Below are 22,228 nucleotides of genomic sequence, written 5' to 3'. Positions count from 1 at the left end.
ACTTGAAGTGAAAGATAATTGCCATTCCCTTAAATGTTCTCTCTTACTTGGTCACCTTGAGCGTCTATGCAGGAACCCACCATTACTGGAAACCTGGCTCCAGCTGAAACAGGAACACAGTTTTGCTCGGTGCTGTACGGTGCACTGTGACGTACCTCAGACTGTTGTCGTGGGTGGAGGGATGCTTCACTCACTCATAAGAGAGAAGCAAAAAAAAAAAAAAAAACAAAACAAAAAACTTTATTGATATAAACCAGTGAGTTAACAAAGTTCAATGGTAAATGCAACAATGGTTTAACAAGATTTGATGGCAAGGTACACTTGATTATTTACTGCATAGAGGACAGGGTCAGACAAAACTGTCAGGGAGACCCTCCCATTGAGTCATGAGGTTCAGAGAGGACCCCCTTGCTTTCTAAACTCCTTCTCAGAGAGGAGTCTAGGTGCGGCTGGATCCATTCCTAGTCCCAGACTTGGTCAACGGTTTATGTCTAAAGGATTATATATGCGCAATCAATCCTTTATATCACTTAGCTAAGACTGCGAAGTTTAGCATGCTATTAGTCACTTACTGAGGATCTGTTGTGGCAAGGAATCTCTCAGCCTCGAGGAGTAACCTTGAGAGGTGTCCCTACTCAAGGGGAGATCCTGGCCTGCAGCCCGCTGCTGCGCAGGAGAGCTCAAAGGGCTCTTGGGCTGCTCACTATTTATGGGGGTAAGATGATTAACTCCTAGTCATATTTACATACCGACTGCATATGTTAGTTTCTTCCAAATTTGGCTTGAGTTGGACACTGACCAGCACTGTGGTTAGGAGGACACATTGCCATAAATTAGCCCTTGGCTGTTGTGGTGGTATCTGCCTCCCCCGAATCCACTTTGAGCTGGATGCACCCATCACAGCCACCACTGGTGATTATCGCTTGAGCACGGTTACGGGGAAAAGGTCCAGTGTGTGTGTGGGGGGAGCACACCGCCACAACTGTCCAGGCCTGTGTTTCTGTGTCACTGCTCATAATAACATAATAGAGACAGTAACCTCATTACAAAAGCAAATACTACCCTTCCCGCCTTCTGCTCCTGTTTCAGAATGTGACTGCTAATCACCGAGCTAATGACGTCATTGCAGCAGAAGACGGTCCTCAGGTACTAGTTGGGCGCTTTATGTATGGACCTCTGGACATGGTAGCTTTAACAGGTGAAAAGGTAAAGTCCAAGTAATCAATTTCCTTATTTTTGTGAACCAGCTTTTACTAGAAACAGTTGTTGAGTGTGACACACGTGTAGTACCAGAGAAAGCCTTACAGTGAGGGGAAGTATGTCACTAGCCCCCAGCACTTTGGCAAAAATATGCTGTAAGTGGGCTTTCCTGATAGCTGACCTTTTTCCCAGCTCTCATCTTTCTTACATGGTGCTGGCCATCTCCCCTGGTTAATGATGAGTGTGCTGTGCAGTGATTTCTGAACCTGCCATCCGATTGTACCACCTACTGACGACAATTAACTTTTTGAGCAAGGAGGAAAAAGAATTTTAGAGCGGTTGGCAAATCACTAACAGAAAAATTTATATCCTCCTATCCAGGTAAGACAACTAGATAACAGAATAGGGATTTCAGAGGCTAGGTGGCTGCTGTTTCTTTTATACATGGAAGAGTAAAGATTAGCTTTAGAATTTGAGTAGTAATGTGACACGATTGGAACTGTCACTCCTAAAGCTGCCTGCAGTAGCCAGGCTTACAGCTGACAAAGCCAAGCGTTAAGTGAACACATTTGTTCATATTCACTGAGACTGTAAGAAGTTTTGTGGAAATTAACGGAGCAGTGCTGCTGAGCGGAGGGTAAAACTGAAGCGTGGAGGCTTCACTTGGCCTGTTTTGTGGGTGCCCATTCTGCTAAGATGCAGCACTAACCTGATGCCTCCAGGGATCAGCCTGCTGACGGCATGCCGCCTTTGGGGTATATTTGCTAGTGCAAATGGCAGGGATGGATGTTTCTGGAACCATGTCTCTAATGACCATGCTTCTGTCACAGCTAGGCTTTGTTAGTCAGCTCCACAAGGCATAAGTGATGTGCTGCTTCTAAGATTTTGTTGTAGAATTCAGCATACCTTGTGCTGATACACATTGAACTGTCAATATAAGCTACAGTTATATTTTTAAGATGATCACTGCTTCATTCTTGCCCCATATGGCTTGGAAAAAAACTTAAAGCAAACCCATCACTTGAGTTTACATGCAAGACAGGATCACAGATTTTGTCTGATTTTTGAAGATTTTAATCACAGCTCTTTATTAGCTTTTATAAATTTCTTCAATCTGATCATGTTTTATTCATTGAGAAGGTTCTTCTGGCACAAGGATGAATAGGGCACCAAAGGGGTTCATAGTGGTCCTATGAAGAACACTGAAATTGTATGGTTCCGAGACTTAATAATTTCCTTTTTGTGCCATTTCTCCAATGTAAGTTCAAAATATCAGTTAAATATATCTGAGTGTATTGGATTGCATTGAAGGTCTTCAGTTAGATCTACGGTCAGGAAGACTGCAGGTCAAAGCTGTGTCTGTAATGAATCTCCTGGCACACGTTATTTGTGCCTATATCCTGGCAATGCCTCAGGTCAAAAGTGGGGCACACAGAGTCTAATCTGCTCTGTCACATCACGGTGCTATCCTCAGCAGGCAGGAAATTTTCCTTGAACCTCATCTGCTTTGGGTGGCTCCTGTTGAGGCACAACAGAGTAGTGATCATGGGGATGAGGCCATCTGGTCAAGACAAGGAGGCAGGAGCTTAAGCTTCTCTGAGAGTCTCTGCCAGTTGTATCCTCTCATGCTCTCCTGGGACTGGCCACCTAGGTAATCTCAGTCTCTTGACCTATTAGAAAATGTTAATTAACCTGAGGTGGGCTTGACATGCCCATGCCAGTTTTTACTGAGGCAAGGATGAGTCCTGGAGACTACTCTTGTTTTCCCAAGAATTCCTAAAATGGGCCTGTTGGGGTTTCTACAGGTTTGTAGACTGGATTCATTTTAGCCCTGGGTCTTTTACTGAGATGAATTTTGATTGGTGAAAAAGACGACATATTCAGCGTTTTAGTATGCAAATGCAAACTAGGTTAAAGATACATTTCAGTGCTTTTCCTGAGGCCAGGTATCTCTCTGGGATTTACTTAACCCATTATTTTCTGGGCATTATATTCTAATGTTTTTCCTCCCTACCTAGATTATTGTGTGCTGGCTGGTTGCCTTGAAGTCATATTCCCATTTCAGAAGGATAAGGCTGAACAATAAGCTGCATTTCTGCAGTGGTAAAACAGACTCATATTATGCTTGGGTATTGAATAGAATCCTGTCATTAAAATCTCTGGAAAGAAATTGCTAAGCAAAAACGTTAAAGACTTTAAAGAGGCAGTTGGCACACATCTGTGTTCAAACTGTGAATGCACTTTGAAGTCAAAAAGCAGAAGAAAGGAGTAAACCCATTGTTTGATCCTGGTAACGCTTCTGGTTCAGCAATACCTGTCATTTTTTCCCTTGCACCAAAGCTCATCCCTGAGAAAAATTCAGTTCTGAATTTCATGAGTTCAGAATAAATTTAGTGTTATTTATAGTTACCTCCCAATGTCATGTAACTTCATTATGTCCAAGAAGAGCGTATCTGCAGTTATCAAGGATATCCACACAAACAGCGTGATCTTGTAAGCTGCTGACCAGTCTTGTAGAGTATCTGGCTGCATGTTGCGCACTGAAGAAGTCCACGTAAACCTTGTGTGCCTAAGTTCTGTAAAAATTGAGTACAGAAGGAGAGCTTTGCAGATACCTCCCTCAAAGTGCCAGTTCAAGTCAGCCAAAGTATTTCGTACACTTTATGTTAATTTTGATGAAATATTTCAGTTGAAGAAAACCATATTGATGAAACCTTTTGGAAAAAAAAAATCTTGATAATTTGAAGTGTTTAGGTTTTGCATTTGTAGGCAAGGTTATGATTTGAGAAAGATTTCATTTTGCTAATAATGAGAAGAAATTTTCCATTTTGCAGGTTTAGTATGCAAAAATGTAATACACACATGCAAGCTGAAATGATCTTTTTCCTAGTTTAGGGTTCCTGCCAAATTTCTGAGCTCTGTACCCTCGTTTGACACCTGCAGTGCCGAGTGCTTTAAATGATGAAGGCAATAAACTCTTGTGCTGTGTGTTAGGAAGCATTTTCTAATTGAGAGGACCCTCTGTGAAGTTTTTACTGAGTTTTGAAGTTCCTTCAAACTTCCTTGTAAGCTTTTAGTACAAGCCCTAGTTGGAGATACTGATGTGGCCTAGGCTTGGCAGGCCTTGGAAATAGGGGGGGGTGTTGCCTACACATTAGATGACTGTTTTGTTGTTTTTGCAGGTTGATATCTTCATAATGACTGAGCCATCTTCGGGTAGGTGGGTGTACTTTGACACAGAGATATCCAACAGCAGTGGCCGGATATCCTACAACATACCCAAACAGAAGAGACTGAGAGTTGGTGTGTATCCCATCAAAATGGTGGTCAGGTAATAGCTCCAAGCTGGAACTACAGCTGTGATGGGTTGTTGTGATCAGGAAGACACCGAGGTGTGCAAGATTGAAGGGAGGGTGGAGGGAGATTTTGGTCAGTTTGTTATCTTTTCTTGGTCTTGTCACTGTGTTGTCAGCTTAGATTTGAAGCAGCGATCATCTGTTTACTGGCCAGTTTGGAGGTGCCCAGGCCAATGGATTTATCCCTGCTGCAACACAAATCCTCAGTGCAATTCAATTTAGGAGCACTTGGTCTTGCAACATATGGGGACTGGATGACTGCAATCAATCTTCTTGTGGCAAGAATGTATGACTTGGGATATTTTGCAGCCTGTTCATTGGGGAAAAGACTGCTGAAGGGTATAGCTTTGTGTTCTTCAGACTGATAAGAAGCTTTTCTTACAGAAATGAACAGTAGAGGAGGTACTGCCTTGCTCTCAGCCACCTGTTTATCTGTTGATATCAGGCTGATCAAAAGAGTTACCTTAATTCTGTACTCAAGACCAAGCTTATTCTAAATTGGGGAAAAAAAACCCAAACCAAACCAAAAAAAATGCAGCACCTGAAAATAACAATTCACTGAAGTAAAATCAGTCAGCTCTCCTAGCTCTCCAGCGTTTCTGAAAAATCACTATGCTAAGTAAGCATGAAGATGTGTGAAATAAAATTTGTTGGCCTAGATGCAGGACTGGGGTAGCTGTGCTTTTAAAAAATCTTATGTTAAACAAAAGTCTAGTTTGATTTAATACAGAGTTTTAGTTTAATATTGCACATAGAATTAAATTGCCTACCCACTTAGGAAGTAGCTTTACAGCTTCCTTTGAATCCCTACGTTGGAGGCTGAATCAGTGGGATGAACGTAGCTGAAACAGAACGTGTTGTTACCCACCAGTTAACCAAGTCCGAAGTCAATTTACAATCTTATGTAGTGCTAATTGAGGAGGAGGAAATGTTCTACCTCAGTGTAATAGAAGAGGCAATCAATTGAAGAAAAGAGAGTTACTTAAAAAGGAATTAAGGTGTATTCAGAAGCTAAGCTCCCATGGGCTTTTAGACTGCAGGAGTAAGTTTCAAATAGGAGTGAAAAAAATTGTCCTGTCTTTGCTCATTAAGCAGTGCACACATATTGTAAGAATCTTCATCACCAGATATAAATTTCTAGGTCATACAATAATTATCTTTCTAAAGGAAAGAAGATACGGTCTTCAGATTACATTTTTAGGGAATGTGAGGTCATGGGATGGTGAGAGCTTTGTGCTTTATTAGTGTCTTAATGTCCCTTGTGCTACATTAGTGTCTTAAGACCTCTTTGGGAAAATACATCATGAGGAGAAGATTGCATTTCACATGCCTTTCCATGAGAAAAGCTGTCTATGGTTGCATTTCTCTTTTGGTTTAGGTTTGCTTTGGGGTGGGCTTTTTCTTTTTTTTACTTTTCTGGATTGGCATTCCCATTGTAATTTGCAAGGATAGAGGGATGGGTAATGCTAGTATTACCGACTGTTTAGCTAATGAAGAAGAGCTGATCTGTGTAAGTACATGCCAATAAAAGGTGCATATCTATTCTTCCCTTGTAATTTCTAATAATTTGCCGGTAACTGTAGACTGCCAGAAAAAAAAAGTAGCAAATTTCTGCGTGCTGTGTGTGTATGTACATGTGTGTGTGCATACATATATAGAGCATTCATGTCTTAGATGTGTACATATATAGACAGATAGCATGTTTGAGTAGTAGTTTGAGTGCTTCAGGCTGGTGGTTGTTTTTTTTTTTTTTTTTCCTAGTTCTTTTAGGTATTTATACACATGTGATTTCTTATTAAAGTCAGCTTCCAAATTTCTCTTTGGAAAGCTGTTTCCTAAAAGGGTAAGTTTTAATTGCCCTATATAGGACTGAAATCAGAAGCCCTATTTGACAGCAATTTTTGAAGCTGTAGATCCAGACAGATCTGATTTCAGGTCTTAACTAGGACGTGCAGAAATTACATTCTGGCATTTTGCTTTTTAAATGTGTTTCTTGCTTTGACCCTCCAGAGGGGACCAGAGCAGTGCCGCCAGTTACCTGACTGTGCTTCCCCGAGGAATGGAGTGCGTTGTGTTCAGCATTGATGGTTCGTTTGCAGCAAGCGTTTCGATTATGGGAAGTGACCCCAAAGTCCGAGCGGGGGCCGTTGATGTTGTCAGGTGAGTGAGGTTTGCACACTTCACTTTTGAAATCTCCGACTTTCCTGCTTGAACACAATAGGAAGGAAGAGGGGCAGAATAGGGGTTTTTTTTTTCTAAATAAACAGTTCTTTAAAGGTCAGGATTCTTTGCAGATCATAGAATCATAGAATCATTTAGGTTGGAAAAGACCCTTAAGATCATCGAGTCCAACCGTTAACGCAGCACTGCCAAGCCCACCACTAAACCATGTCCCTAAGCACCACATCTGCCTGGCTTTTAAATACCTCCAGGGATGGGGACTCAGCCCCTGTCCTGGGCAGCCTGGGCCAGGGCCTGACAGCCCTTTGGGGGAAGAAGTTTTTCCTAATATCCAACCTAAACCTCCCCTGGCGCAGCTTGAGGCCATTTCCTCTCATCCTAAGATATATTACTATATTTGCCTGGACATCAGCTCTGCCTGATTTTCAGAGGAATCTTAGAATGCTTAGAATGTTTACTTTGAAATTTGTAGTTTAAGTTGCCTAAAGATTAAACGTTGTTTCTTGGGAACATGGCCTTAAAGTGTGTGCAGTGAGTTAATAGTGATTCCATGTGTTACCGTGATGAGCAAAGAGTGTATTTTGTGTTTCACTAATTTCAAATAAGGACATACATCTACCTCAGAAATGTCAAGTGCCATGAATGCAAGAGCATTTTTTGGAGGAAAAATTAAAAGGCCTTTTAATCCATCCTTGCAAGTCTGTTACTGTCGCACTGGACAGGGAAATACAGCTCTCATTTTGGAACTTGCATGGGAATGGAGGGATGTCAATTTTCAAGGGTTTCCGCTCCTTACAGCTGAAATGGCAGGAAATCTCGTTAAAGATTTCAATGATAGCAGGACTTGATGTGTAGCAAGGCCTATTCTAAATAAATTTTTAAATAGCTGTCATATTTTATATAACATTTCGTATAGGAATCTCTCTTGCTTCTCTCCGTCTCCCTCAAGATGTAGACATTATTACTTAATTTCTCAATTGGAGCAGTGACTTAGGCATGCTGCTTTCCACTTGCTGAAAGATAACGTCCGACTTCTAACTGGGTCTGTGCTGAGCAAAGAAATGCTGACCTGACCTGTGGGTATCGTTTCTCTTTCTGCACCTACGTAATTTACCTGCTGTTTCTGACAGGCATTGGCAGGACCTGGGATATCTGATTATCTATATTACGGGCCGTCCAGATATGCAAAAACAACGTGTGGTTTCATGGTTGTCTCAACACAACTTCCCACAAGGGATGATCTTCTTCTCAGATGGACTTGTTCATGACCCACTGCGACAAAAGACCATTTTTCTCCGGAATCTCATGCAAGAGGTACTAGAAACATGTTTATAGCCTTAAAACCTTTTTCCAGAGAATGTCATTCAGTGAAGTTAGAGATCTCCCTTCCTTTTGAACAGTAAATCTCACTGGCCATCACAGTCTTTTTGCCATTCCTCATTTCTTTTCTCACCTTTTAAAGAGCAAGGAAGGCTGATAAAACATCCAAAGCAGCCTCCTGACATGACAAATAAATAAATGAACTGCTTGTTCTTTCCTGTGTACATATCCGTAGTTCTCGCTGGCATGCGGGCAGACAGATTTAGCTTTCTGCGGTTTACAGAATGAGGTTGTTAACAATGAACTCATCTGCTGCTTCATTGCAAAACAAGTGCCATCCTTGTAGTGCATGGTGTTCAGTAGAGTGGTCACTTTGGAAGTAATATTTGTTTCAGTGCCACATCAAAATCTGTGCTGCATACGGTTCCATGAAGGATATTTCTGTGTACAATGTCTTGGCTCTGTCGCCATCCCAGATCTACATAGTTGGACGATCAACAAAGAAATACCAGGCGCAGTGTCAAGTAAGTAACTCGTGCTCCTCAGTCAGGACGTCCTAGGGGGAACGTGGAAAGGCAGGCGTGCGAATGCGTGCGCAGACACGCACACACAAATACATGGAAAAGATAAAGAGCAGAGACAGTGTTTCAGAGAAAGAAGGGCAGTTTTCATTTCAGATGAGGCATTTTCTGGCAGGGTAAACAGTAAAGAGAATCGAGTGGTCTTTGGTTGTACCTGCAAGTGCATGCATCGCATATTGCTGAATGACAAAATGGAACAGGTCTCTGAAAAAAGAAGCGAGGGGAGAGGAGTATTAGTGCTCTGTAGGTATCTGACTGGGATGCCAAAGATAGGAGCTTAATTCCTCGCAGAGCTCTTAGGTCGAGGCAGCAGTTAATCTGTCACTCCCTTTCTTTCCTTCCTATTTCAGTTCCTCAGTGAAGGTTACGCAGCCCACTTGGCCTCGCTGGAGTTCAGTCTCCATTCACGACCCAAAAAGAACAACTCTCGGATGATCTTGAGAAAAGGCAGCTTTGGCCTCCACTCCCAACCTGAGTTTTTGCGCAAGAGAAACCACCTCCGCAGGACTATGTCTGTGCAGCAACCCGACCCACCTTCGTCCAACCCCAAGCCAGAGCGTGCCCAGAGCCAGCCCGAGTCAGACAAAGATCACGACAGGCATTTGCCCTCCATTGCTTGGGTTCGAGGTGGAGTTCACAAATTTGAATCTGTCCCCTAGGAAGCTTGGGAATATAGATCTTGGGTGCACCCCATTAAACTTGTAGGCATGCCTCAAAGATAATAGTTAGGCAGCTTCAAGCTAAGAGATGTAGAGGGGAACCTGTACCTCGGAGTCTTCCCTGCTCTGGAATCTGCCTTCTTACACCAACTGGGGAACTTCCAGTTTGTTCCTCTTGACATGTTTATTGGGAAATTTTAAAATGATCTAAAACTATCGCAAGTGCTTATAACATCAAAGCAACAGGAAATATCTTTGGTTATTTTTACAACAGATATAATAAAATGTGCAATAAGAGAAGAAGCTGTAACAGGCTGATTACTCAGAAGGAGGATTGTGGTATCAGCTAACCAGCTGCACCCAAAACAGTATAAACAGTAGGTCCCATAGGTTACAGAGAAGGTTTACACTTTAAATGTTAAGTAGTTGTATCTGTTTCCACTTCACTTTCGATAAAGCGATACGCTTGCAAGGGAAGCAGAGGTGGGAACTACGATAATGGGTGGTCAGGATTTGTACAGCAAGATGCTTTTTGGGTGCCTTAAACCCAAGATTTCCTTTCAGCTTACAGTGTTGGTCAGCAGACCCCAACATGGGCACTTGTGTTCGTGTGAGGTGCTGGACATCGAGTAAATGGGAGAACTCCACTTATGAACCAAATCATAAAAACTTCATGTTAGAAATAAATGTGTCTGCCAAGTTTGAAGCAGTTAGTGTTGCTGTATACAAAGTAATGTGCAAGTGTACAAAGAACACGTTGTTTTGTGGAACTTGGTGACTGTGCAAAATGTGTGGACTGCTCCGAGTAAGGAGGTGGCTCTGACCATCTCGGTCCGAGGGAGGGATCCTAAGATGGTGAGCTAAAGGGAGCCCTTTTACTAAGGGATCTGCAAACTTCAGAGCAATCACTTTTTTCATTATTCTAACTAGAATCTTTAAACTGGAGGAGAAAAAAAGCAATGAAATTCCTATGGGTACATTGTTTACCTTCTCGTGCTTTATAGCAACTGCTGGGTTCAGACAATCTGTAGCATTCAGAATTACAGCATTTGAGCTTCAAAGAATGGACATGCCAAATTACAGGTGCCAAATAGACGTTTTCCTACTGATTTAAATTTCTCTCAGATCTCTCCATGAACTTACTAGAAGTAAAATGTGTGAAATTTTCCCTAAGTGATAATATTTCTAAACTGTTGTGGCTAGTTTAACACCGTAGCAGTCTGCAGATACTTCCACTGCACTAAATTCACCAAGAGAACTTTCATGGCTGAACTGAAGCATGTTGTAAACCCTGCAATGAAGTTACAAGTGCACATAAAAAACCTTTTCTTTAAAAGTTAAAACCACCCTACTGACAGTGAGCAAGTTTGAAGTCAGTAGGAGATTTCTTTTTCAGGTTTGTTTGGTTTTAATTTCAGGTGGTGGGGGCGGAGAGGGTGTCGTGCCTTTCCCCCCACCCCTTACTTCCAGGTTTTCCCAGTCTGTAGCTAGACCAGAAGCAGTCTCTCAACACGTCTGGTGGTTAATGATTTTGGAAGTTGGCACGTAAAGCAAACAAGAAATGCAATGGAAAACTATTAAGACAGTGCAGAAGTAAACCTAAGTCTATGCTCCCTATTCACCCAAAAATTTCAGTGTGCTTTTTGAAGGGCATAGTAATGTGGCTTTTGCCTTAAAAGGCAGCAAAGTAGCTTATAAATGGAGATGATTGATTTATTTTTTTAGACATTACTTGGCAAGATTGTCAGCTACCTATTTCAAACTTCCTGAAAGATCTCTGGCATAATTTGTATTTTATAATGCTTCCTTCAAGGGAAGGGGTAATCTTTGCTGAAGATTGAGGAAAGACATGAAAAGTTTGGTAGCTCACACTAATTGGGAGCAGGTAACTACGTGACAGGGTTTTTATGCTCTGTGGCCAAGTCAGCCAGCTATAAAAACTGAATGAAAGATATTCACAAACTACATTGAAGCAGTCTTCAGGTTTACAGATGCTTTCCCGGTAGTATCGCGCCTAGTTCTTTAACCCACAAACTCGGAGGAGTTATTCTGTGTTCTGTCTTGGCCCACCGTCTGTATTGAATCGAGTCCCATAGTCCCCTTCTGCTGCTGTCCCCTGCGGCCGGGAGGAGGCTGCACCGGTACGGAGACTCCATCTCCCTCCAGTCAGGTCACTGCCAGCGTGCTCCTCCTCGGTCGTTTTGAATAGGTGTGGGCATCCAGGGCTTGTGAGGGAGGAACTCACTGGGCAAACGTTAAACGTGCTGAGGGGACCTAGAAGCAACGTGGATGGATTGATTGCAAAGTTCTTTTTAAGCACTGGCTGTTGTGTAGCACGTCTCCCGAGAGTAACCACTGCTCCTGCTGCAAAGTTCAAAGCGAATGTTGCTTTAGCTATCTACCTCTATCATCCAAGACACTCCAAAAGCTATTTTTCGTTTTAAGTTGCTGTAGTAGCAAGGCCTACTTCCTTTCAAAAGAGGGATCTGTGTGTAGCTCTGTGACTATTAAAGGAACTAGCGTCTGAGCACAAGGTTAGAGAAATCTCCTGGGTTGTTAAGGTCTTTTACTCTTGCAGACACAATGTCATTTTGCAGGGTACCATGTTATGAAAACTCTGATTTTGTGTATTCCTATTAATAACTTGGTCACCTTTACGGTAGTCACTGTGCTGGCTTCTCTTAAGAATATCATGAGCTAATAGTAGTTAAATAAATGCTAGTGTGTGTGTGTGTGTGTGCGCGCGTGATTTAGACTGGTAACAATTTCAAAGTTTCTACACATGGTATTGAAATTAAGCTGAAAATATTATCCCTAACTAACTGTTTCCTACAATATAGGAGAGCTCACATGGCCTTTGCGTAATTCCAACACTCCTTATTGCTCAGGGATAGAACGGTTCATCAGGTGCCTCCAGCTGAGCCCTTTGGCACACGGGGATACAGGCAGCAGCTTGGAGGTTAGGGCTTTGTGTGAATTCGGAGCTGATCTCCTGAAACGTCCGACGGCAGCTGCCTTTGTCTGGAAAGCACTTGCCAGCCGCCGCTAAAATGGTGAAACAACTTGGGGTGGAGCTGAGGGTATGAACAAGATGAGCTGATTTTGGACATCTCACAGCTTGGCTGGCGGTTCAGCAAATGTTCGGTGGCAAGGGCTGGGGACCTCACGCATGGTGACCCAGTAGTGCTCCCCCCCAGCTATGCTCGGGGCCATCCCTGAGGTTTGCCTGATGAATCACTAGTTTTATAGCCTAATTTTTCAATTGTGCTTTCTCTTAAAACATTTCCTTCTGGTCAGAATTTTAGCTATACCCTTTGTCCACGTCAAACTGCACGCAGTGATTCACAGGCATTCAGTTTGCAGTTGGATTTCAGTTTTACTTGTGCTCGCACGGAAGGATCGAGTCCTCCGAAGCAGGCCTTTTGCTGAGGATAAGCTTGATCCTACAGCAGCCTTCTGCTCCGACCGCAAGTCCTCATTGCTGCGGTCGCTGTGCAGCCAGCACTTCTTCACTCGATAGGCTCGGGAGGTGTTAGAGGGTGCCCAGAGGGGAAGGGGACGGGGAAGTCGGGCGGGCGCCCGAGGAACACGGCTGAGACCCAGCCGTAGTTTCAGCACCTTTCGTGCCTCCGGTCTGTCCCAGAAACGCCCGTTCCTGCGACGTGCCGAATGGGGGGGGCCTACGTGGAACTGTCACACACAAAACTCTCACCCCAGCGGGTGCCCCGGCAGCGGTACCAGTCAGTGCAAAGTAGGCCGCAGCTGGAAGCATTTACTTTTTTGCCCTGTTGATACAGATCCAGTTTTAAATTACTGTAAAAAAAATGGCTGTGATCAATAGCAGTGGTAGACTTTATCTGAGATGTTGTGAAAACCCACCTTCCCAGCTGGGGTGGGGTGGCTTGTGTTTGTGTGTGCGTGCGTGTGTGTGTAGCTACTGAAGACACCTTCAGTGAAGTTTTGGTTCTGCTTTCACAGCCAATTTACTTTTAAAAAACCACAACAATGGCTGTTTTATTCTATTTTGTTGTCTAGTTAGGTAAGTTTGAAAAAAGATATCATTGTATAAAGAGTGCAGAATATCCCACAGACCTGAATAGTGATATTGATCCAAATCTGCTTATTTTGAATGACTTTTTTTTTTTTTTAAAGTGTTTGCATACACTAGTGCTCTTGGAACAGATTCTTGCTTGACCAAAGTACTCTTGTTTCGTTTTGTGGCATGGTTTATATCTATTCAGCATAAAATTTTGTTAGGTGTAAAAATGACATGGCATTGATAATTCTTCTTCTTCATAGGGGTTCATGAGAGCTGCCATTTTGATTTTTTTTACATGAAAAGGGAGACTTCACCTGTTCCTCTAGTACCTAGGCAAGTCACTTCTGAAGAGTTAAAACTTCCCCTGGTCACGTAGAAGTGGAACCATCAGGAAAGTAGAGAGAAAAAAGCGAGACACCTTAAGCTACTATTAAAATAAGCAGAACAATGACACTTTTATCTGGAAGCTCCACCAGTCTGCAAAATCGCCTTTGCTCGCCATTATTAGCGAAGGAGTTGTCCCGTTGATACGTCGCAGGCTTTAGGCCAGGGCAGCATGCGTGTGTGTATTTAAGCAAATCCCCAATACTTAGATCTATGGCATCATCGTGTACTTCACGGAATAAATTTAGAAGGGAAAAAAAGACTTTTTTTTTTTCCTTCTTTCTATATTGCTTCCTGTTTTAAATTTGCTAAAAACTTTGTTTATAAGCATTTTTAATAATACTTGAAATGAATAGGTATTTTCCGTTTTTTAAAATTCATAAGTGCAACAATTGTTACTGAACAAATGGGATTTTCCCCACATTTTCCCCCCCCTCTTGCATCTAAGCCACAGGAAGGTGAGTCCATCATACAAGTACCAGATGAGTGGAGTATGGGCACCTTTTTAATAAGCTCATTGGCTTAATAATGGAGAGAGAGATTGTACACTGCAATTTCATCGTTTTTCTGATGAGAGCTTGAAATGTGGGATCTGAACTCAAGATTTCTGCCTGGAATTGTTCATTTCAGGCATGCAGGGGGGAAGGTGGCACTTTCCATCCTCACCTGGAGCTGGTACAGGATAGAATTCCCATAAACACAAAGCTTTCCAGCTTACCTCCTCGGCTTCGCTAAGAGCGATGCTTCCTCGTGGTTCACAGCTTCAGCAGAAAGTGGGGGTTTAACGCGGTCATTCGACTTCCACGACGTTTCATCACTCAAGTGTAAATATCGCGTCCTACAGATGATCCTAAATTCAGTCCCCCTTAAAAAATGGAGGTAATAACATTTTTCTGGATGAAAAGAGCTCTGTTTCAGAAATAAGAAATGGCCTGGAGCAGCTAGAATCCTGTGCCATGGGCTCTGGAATTGAAGTCAGGTGTTGGCATTTCCTCTTTCCCTCATTTTAGTTCAAGCCCAAGGTAAGGGGATTACAGTTTGCCCTCTCTTTGTGTTTCTCTCAATAAGCTGCCTTTGAAACTGGATAAATTGTGGGGGACAGGGGAGCAGTTCCTATTTCTCATTTGTAAGGAGGTACACGTGGGGCCAGGGGGGAGAGGCAGGCTTCCTGCGACGTGCTGGGGATGGTGTAGCAGAGGTTACAACGCCGAAACATAATTCACAGATCGCCAGCTTTCAAGAGAAGGTTCTCCTGGGAGGACTGGCGCGGGGCCCGGGCTGGCAGCCCTCTCGCAGAACCCCACGCCTTCTGCGTAACTTAGTTTTCTATTTGGGGGGGAGGGAAAGCCAGTCCACTTCCAACTGAATTCATTCAAGGAAACTGATAGATGATCTTTAAGGTCCCCTCCAACTCAAACCATTCTGTGATTTATAAACTTGAAATTGTACATGTTCTTTCAGTCTATAGTTTTATTAAGTGTACACTTTTAAATATTGTTTGTCAGTGAGAAGGTTCTACCTGGTGACAAATGTTTATATTTCTTATGGCTGCCTTGTAAAGATTCAAAAATGTACAATAATGAATTTCTTAATATGAAATAAGGAGTAAGATTTCTACAACTGGTATAGATTTTGTTGTGAGCTGGTTTTTAAAAATCTTACAACAGATGAGTCACTGAAATAAAACCTTCCTTGCTTTAAGCAAACAGTGTCACTGGTTTTTCTTACCAGTGATGTGGGAAGTACGAGACCATCGTTGTGTCCTAGTGGCCATGGAAACGGTGCAGATAGCGGCTGCTCAGTACACCTGCCTGCCTGAAAAAATACTTAGATTGGAGGTTGACTTTTCACAAGACTCCAACCCTCCTTCCTTTGGAAAAGTCATAGAAGAAAATATTTCAGTCACGAAACACCATCTTTGCAAAAGCTTTATAGAAGTAGTTGCAGTACATGCAAAGAATAACTTCAAGCTACTGTTCCATAGAGAATGGTGGTTAAAATAAAAACAACACAACACAACCCCCCCTCCCACACCAACTACATCAAGAAATAACACAAGCTCAAGTTCTCAGTCATCGGAAAGCCTGGAAGCCAGGGGTTTTTTCATGTTTCCAGGCTTCATTAACTGTTTCAATATTTTAAAACAGTCTAGTTTGACAAGAAAAAAGAAAAATCAGGAGCAAGTTTAAAATCCGTACTTAACACACAAATCGGAGTTGAATGTGACTGCTTCCCATGTTTATACTTAATACCATTAAAACTTTAGTAGTTCCAATTTTACTAAATTACCTGTGCATCTTAGAAAAAAATATCAAAGTTTCCCCAATCATTCTTTTGTTTGAAGGTTCATCTTGGAGTGAACGTAATCTGAGAAGCCTGCGCAAAGCTGCTACCGTGGAAAACAGCCCTGGTGTGGAACTCGCGAAGCTTGCGAAATCTTTGCTTTAGCTTGAAAGACTAAACTTGGCTAAACTGAATCACCTACCAAAAAAGGCTTGTCAAATGAACGTTACGGTTTTTAAAAAGTAATTGGAAGCAAAATACAGGTATCAAATGCTTAGTGTACTTCATCAGATAACATACTTGCACTGTGATAGCAGCTAATAACAGTAGTTGTAAGAGGTTACATTAATTGTAGTAAGCAATTTCTGTCTATAACTAAAAGACAGATGTTGTAGTACAAAAGCAATGTTTAACTCGACTGCCAAGGTGCTATTTAGAGGAGCAGCAAGACACGACATAAAGTTGCTCTGAGTTGTCTGGAACACAACTACTTAAAATAGGATTAGTTCGGCTACTCTAATAGCAATCCTTGAGGCCACGAATTAGTGTGCGAATGTGGCTCCTCTCTTGGGGTGCGAATGACTCCCCAGAGCCCCGCTGCCCCAGAACGGCAGCTGGGGTCTGAACTCAAACGAGCCCCTGCTGTTTCAGTAGCTTCCAGTTAAAGCTTAACTTTCAGGTTGTTCATATACAGAAAAAAAAGCATTAGGCTTTCAAAATAACGGACCGGTGCTTTCCGTATGCAAAGCACTCATGCTGAAACTCATGGCAATTGGATACCAGTCTAAATACTACTATTACCTAATATCTCCCTGCCGAAGCCTGTGGCCCTTGCTCTGGCCACTCCTGCTGGTCAGCTCAGCACAAGTTTCAAAGTACTTACTGCCTTACGAGAGGGACGTTCAGGACGGTCCCTCATCGCAGCGGGAGACGATACACTGTGGTGCAGTTTTCATTCTCTTGTTCACTTGAGAAGGGAAAGCAAGGGAAGGGAAGTCCTGAGCTGCTTTGCCAAGAAAGATTACCAAGTGTAATGGCGTGTTCAGTGTAGAGAGTGCACCCTTTCGAGTGCCACAGAGAGCTCTCCTTTATATATGCTCATGAGCTAGCAATAGTTAAAGCCATCTCTGCCTAGGTAACAAGTGCTCGATGGAGTTTCTTTGCTCGCCTTCCGATAGCTTGAGAGAGTTTCCGAGATTGACGCGCAGACTCTAAGTTTCGTGCCATCAGACAGTAGTAGTTTGATACGGCGCGTTGCCTGCAGAACAACAACAAGACTGCCATTAGCACCCTGGAGTCAGTAAGGTTAACTAACTGGTTGTCACGCAAATTGCTGGAACACTGTTAGATGGGAGCAAGGAAGAGGTGTGGGATCTGTACACTTTCACTGTGTAATAGTTCTAAAAGCTACCAAGAAAATATTGTTACCTCCAGTGAGCATAAACGCCAGTACGCAAATTAAGTACTGCAATACTTTAACGAGGAACAGGAGCATTTCTTGGGATATAATCTCATTCATTAAAATGAAAAGCATTAGAACAATACGTGGAGCTGGCGATTATAACCAGTTTGAGATCAAGGGTTGCTTCCTCATGGAAAAGATGAAAAGGGAGCTGTAACACTAAAACTCTGGCAAGTGGATACCAGAAGAGAAAGTCATATGCAAGACTGTACGGGCACCTCCAAAAAAAAAGTTTATTTCACAATTATTCCAGTAGGCAACCTACAAACCAGCCAGCGACAGAGCACGTGTATGCATCTACACATGCAGGAGAAGGGACCACCTGGCTTAGTGGAAGCGGTACACGTCACTGTTTAAAGCTTCAGTCAGGCACTTGAAACTGCTCTCATTTTACCCAAAAGGTTACAGCAATCGCCATCTTACACCTATCTTTGTTGCTAAAATAGGAGCTAGTGTTCAGGATGTAACCTTCCCTTTAACAAAAGGGACACTTCCAACATAAGGGGTGAAGATACTGATGCCACAGTACAGATCTCAGTGCAGGTAAGAGAGGCATTTACCTGGTAACGGGTCAATGAATTGACACTAGAAGTGATGTTTAGAAACTTACAGCAAACAATTCCCGTCCATTTAAGTACAATTGCTGGGTTTAAAACTGCCAGCAATACAGGTATCAACTGCTGTTACTGCGATAGCATCGTCTGAACTGCTAAGACAATGCTAGGGATGGAAAAGAAAGGCTGTAAAATTAGACAGCTCAGGGTAATTGTTCTGCCATGCTTTGTGGTCGTCATTAGTAATCAGTGAGAACTGAGGTCAAGTGACAAAGACATTAGTACCAGTAGTTTTCTGGTCTGGGGCGAGAGAAGCTGCTGTTTGCATAGGAGCCCAATTTAGGGTTCATTGCGAACCCACAAGGTTTCACCAATCCACAGTGCAGAGGCGAAGTTTTACAGCTGCACGATGCTCTGCTGTAGCAGAGACAGCCCCAGTGAACGTGAGGGAAGAACCCCGTGGTTCCACATAACACCAAAGCAGCACGAGTCACAAGCCTTTCTCTCTCCAAACAGCAGGTTTTCTCCCCACAGATGCATGCAGGTACAGACGAGGTACGTGAACAACTACTTTACCTGGTTGATACTATCTTCAGTTACGAATGAGAGAAACTGTCATATCACTAACAGATGGGAGAATATTAGGAGTGAGATTTAGTGAACTTCCCATGGATATGATCATTAACTTAATACAGGATTTAACCTATAGTTATCTAGAAATCATCCCATTGGTAAAAACTGCATTTTTGGAATTATGTAGGCTTTGAAGCCCTTACCTCTCTGCAGATAAAAGTACTTAATGCTAAGCCCTCTCCAGAGGATTTTAGGTGCTTGACATTTCATTATTGAATGCTTGACATGGAGTGTTCTAAGAGAGGGAGAGGTTTAGGGAATTGCCCTCTGACAAGACTTCTGACCTTTAGTTTTTACTGTCTTAAAATGTCTAATTCAGAATGACATAACCTTTACAAGCACAGCAGCCTACCACCTCATGGATTAACCAAGGCGGTGTCTAAGAGGCTTCTGCATCCTCTAAATTTCTGAGTTACGGGTACCACGGAGTATTTGTTAACATAATGCTACCTAAGAAAAGGATTTTCTTATAAATGCGCAGGCCCCAATGACAGTGTCAGTGCAACGGGATTCCTTCCCCGTGCCCCCGCCCCCCCAGCCTGGACTGGCACCACTTTCAGACAGAGGTGGGGAGGTACCGTTCTCACACAGGGTCAAAGGTAGGCTCTTGCTGGGGAAAAATCCGACTTCCACAGCAAGAAACCTGAAGACAAGGAGAGCTTTTCACAGGTTCTAGAAGCTGCAAGTCCAACCGCAGATTTAATCTGCACAGGTATCTTGAAGAAAGAAAGGCTCTGCTACATTACAGCTGAGAAAGTTCTGCAACTGTTCCTCATCCTGAGTTACAGGGATGACTTAGCCTGCAATTGGCAATGTCCAAGCGGGAGGTAACCCCTTGCTAAAAGCTGAGGGACAGTTAGCGGTATTTACCTCTCCTCTTGCACAATGGCGTCATCAAATGCCTGGGAGATGCACTTCAGTTGGCAAATCCCTGAGGAGACCAGCTCCAACTCGCAGTCAGACTCTCTGCAAACAGAACGGTCATTACTAAACATCAATCAGGACGGACTGACGAGGTGACGCTACCCAAGCCTCCATCCCTGCAGTAACAACTCTACTTGTTACTACAACTCCAGACTTTACCCAGAGAAGTTTACCGCTGTAGCAATCATGCTCTTAATTCTGCTGACCAACTGCTTCACACCTCCATTCCTCCCCAAGACAGCTATCTTCCAGTCCAAACGCTGGGCTCAGATTCACGAGGCTTGGATTCAGCTTCTAGCTTTGACATTTCTCATGTTGACCAAAACAAAAACCTATGTGTGCATTATGAAGTATTTCCCTAGCTCACAACTCTTTATCTAATTCGTGTTAAATCTTTGAGGCAAGAATCTCTCTACTCTCTGTAAAGAGCTCAGCATAAGCTGAGCTATTCCGGGTATCTTTGCAATACAAACAGCAGCTTTGGAAAAGTTAGAGCTAAGTAGGAGTGAGATGCATTCAGAGCATTTTTCAGTACCAGAAAGGCATCAGCAAAGAACTCAGGTGTGTTTCCAGTGTCAGATGGGGACTGGTGGTGAGAAACAGGGTGTAAACTTACCCAGCGGGAGAGCGATTTTTAAGAAGTTCTTGTCACAGCACAAAATTAAGTTTGATGTTTGAGCTTTATGCAGTGCTCTGTCCCTGTCTATGCAGGGACCTGTAACTACTGTCATAACTACTTGAACAGCACACCCTTTCAGGGGAACAGGATAGCAACCTTCGTATCTTGCCTTTCACCTTATAAGATACTCTAATCACGCTAATTAAAAAAAAAAAAAAAGGGAAAAAGGTTTACAAAAGAATGTGGCTTACATCTTTCTGCTGGCAGGAGCAGGTGATGAATAAGGGCTCTTCAGTGCTGCTGCTCTTCTTGATCTCCGGAGAGGGACAGCATCCCTGCCAAGCCAGGATGAGAAACCCCTCCATTCTCTGTGTTCTGACACCCTTGTTGGCCCAAGCAAGGCTCTTTTGCTGGATCTTGGGGTGCCTTTGGAACTAGCGGCTGGAGTAACACTCTTCTTACGGCAAGGGGTTCGAGGTGGAGTGCTTCTTTGCTTGGTAGAACTGGTTGCACAGCTTCTGCTGATGGATTCAGCTGGAAAGGTCACCATCGAGCGTACTGGGCTTTGGCAAGACTTTTGTATTTTCTGAAAAAAGCATTAGACAGACATGTTATGCTAAATGAACTGAGTTAGCCTAGAGTTTGGAACCAGAAAGACAAGGAACATTGGAGCTGAAGCCCTAGCTTCCATTCTCATATCAGGTTTAGTCTAGTACGAATGCTTCTCAACCCTCTGTACCCATTTGTGTTGGAGGAATCATTTGCTCCCCCAGTCCTTGGAACTCATCAAGGACTTCAGCAGGCATTGGAACAGAGCTCCTGCTGCTCTTACGCAGGAAAGAGCCCGGCTCCCTAACATATAATCGGTGCGGTTAAAATCAGAAGTCTCCACCAAAGGGAAGTGCAGGCTCTGAGTTTGCTACCCTGCTACCATCTAGCGGTTTTTGTCAGTCCAAATTTAGATTGACTCTAATGAAGAGCATGCTAATAAATAGTATGGGTACAGGAAAAGGAGTAAAAAAAAAAATCCAAAGCGCTACACATTTCTCAGAAACAATTCTTTGCAAGCAATGGCAGTCTCTACCCACCTTTCTCCTTGTGATGGCTGCTCTGCCATATATGATGAAATACAGGAGGGGAAAAGCATTTATTTAGCAACAAAATAAAAGTTTTGATGAAACTACGTCTCATCTTTCTTCTTTTCACCTTCCTCCCTGTTCTGCCAGATCCATAATTTGCCTGTCTATACATTAGCAAGGATATTAAAGATTTAACTAGTTAGTAGCTATGACAACCATTACAGCATGCAAGTGGGCGGGACAGACTCTCTGGAATACAGCGTTCTGTACAGAGTCCAGAAATCTTAGCACTGAAGTTGAAGCAAAACCTAAACTCTATCCACGCTCCACTGAAGGCAAAGTACCTGGGACACTGTTCCGAAAGCATTTTTTGCTGTTCTTTTAATACTCTGAAGAGTTTGGCACTTCTGTCTTGCTTCCAGACTTTCCCAAGTCGGGGTCTCAGGAAAATTCAGCTCTACTGGCTTTAAGGGTACTCGTTTCCTTAGAGACATGCGGATGGTATTGAGAGAACTCAAAGCAGCCCTTCTCTTGAATTTGTCAGGTACAGGGCTCTCATTCTCATCGAAGTCAGCTAGGAGCTGGTGTTTCCGCCAGGCCATTGTTGCCTTGACATTCTGGAGCACAGATGCCATCTTGTTCCAGTTCTTAGTCAACCTTTTTTCTAAAACAATCAGAAGGAGAGCAAGAATTAGACAGAGCAAGGTACAGAGCAGTGTGAAAAAGGAGAAATGGTTATACAATATATTCAGTTACATTTGCCTGAAACAACAAAATCAGAGCCGAGCAGGCTTTTACTTGGAGGCTTGAAGGAGAATAGCATTGATTTCTACGGCTATTTAGGTCTGCGCGTGTCCACAAAGAAGCCTTATACTGCATTGCCAGCAGCGGACGCCAGACCCGGTAAGCTGCGAGACTCAAGCTTGGGAGGCAGAATGCTCTGTAACTGCAAGT

The 22,228-nt window shown here is 43.0% G+C and overlaps 2 protein-coding genes across 2 annotated transcripts in view; one reads left to right on the top strand and one right to left on the bottom strand.

Annotated features, from left to right (window-relative positions):
• PITPNM3 (PITPNM family member 3) overlaps positions 1-9,297 on the top strand; it is a gene marked incomplete at both ends in the record, with an annotated part of 149,020 nt that extends 139,723 nt beyond the window's left edge. Inside the window, 6 exons of the mRNA XM_082328114.1 lie at positions 1,090-1,206; positions 4,383-4,531; positions 6,567-6,716; positions 7,868-8,051; positions 8,453-8,581; positions 8,989-9,297. Coding sequence (XP_082184240.1) covers positions 1,090-1,206; positions 4,383-4,531; positions 6,567-6,716; positions 7,868-8,051; positions 8,453-8,581; positions 8,989-9,297 — 1,038 coding nt within the window. The remainder of the gene's footprint in view (positions 1-1,089; positions 1,207-4,382; positions 4,532-6,566; positions 6,717-7,867; positions 8,052-8,452; positions 8,582-8,988) is intronic.
• Positions 9,298-17,134: 7,837 nt separating this feature from the next.
• PIMREG (PICALM interacting mitotic regulator) lies at positions 17,135-21,924 on the bottom strand (the record flags this gene model as incomplete). Its single annotated transcript, XM_082327899.1, has 4 exons — positions 21,619-21,924; positions 20,447-20,781; positions 19,523-19,618; positions 17,135-17,261 (listed from the first exon to the last, which is right to left on the bottom strand). The coding sequence occupies exons 1-4, from the start codon at positions 21,907-21,909 to the stop codon at positions 17,135-17,137; spliced, it is 849 nt and encodes a 282-aa protein (XP_082184025.1). The 5' UTR covers positions 21,910-21,924.
• Positions 21,925-22,228: the final 304 nt, after the last annotated feature.

The sequence above is a fragment of the Platalea leucorodia genome, assembly GCF_965183815.1.
Source record: "Platalea leucorodia genome assembly, chromosome: 16".
NCBI lineage: Eukaryota > Metazoa > Chordata > Aves > Pelecaniformes > Threskiornithidae > Platalea > Platalea leucorodia.
The sequence above is the reverse complement of the archived record's forward strand: the minus strand, read 5'-3'. Positions and strand labels throughout refer to the sequence as shown.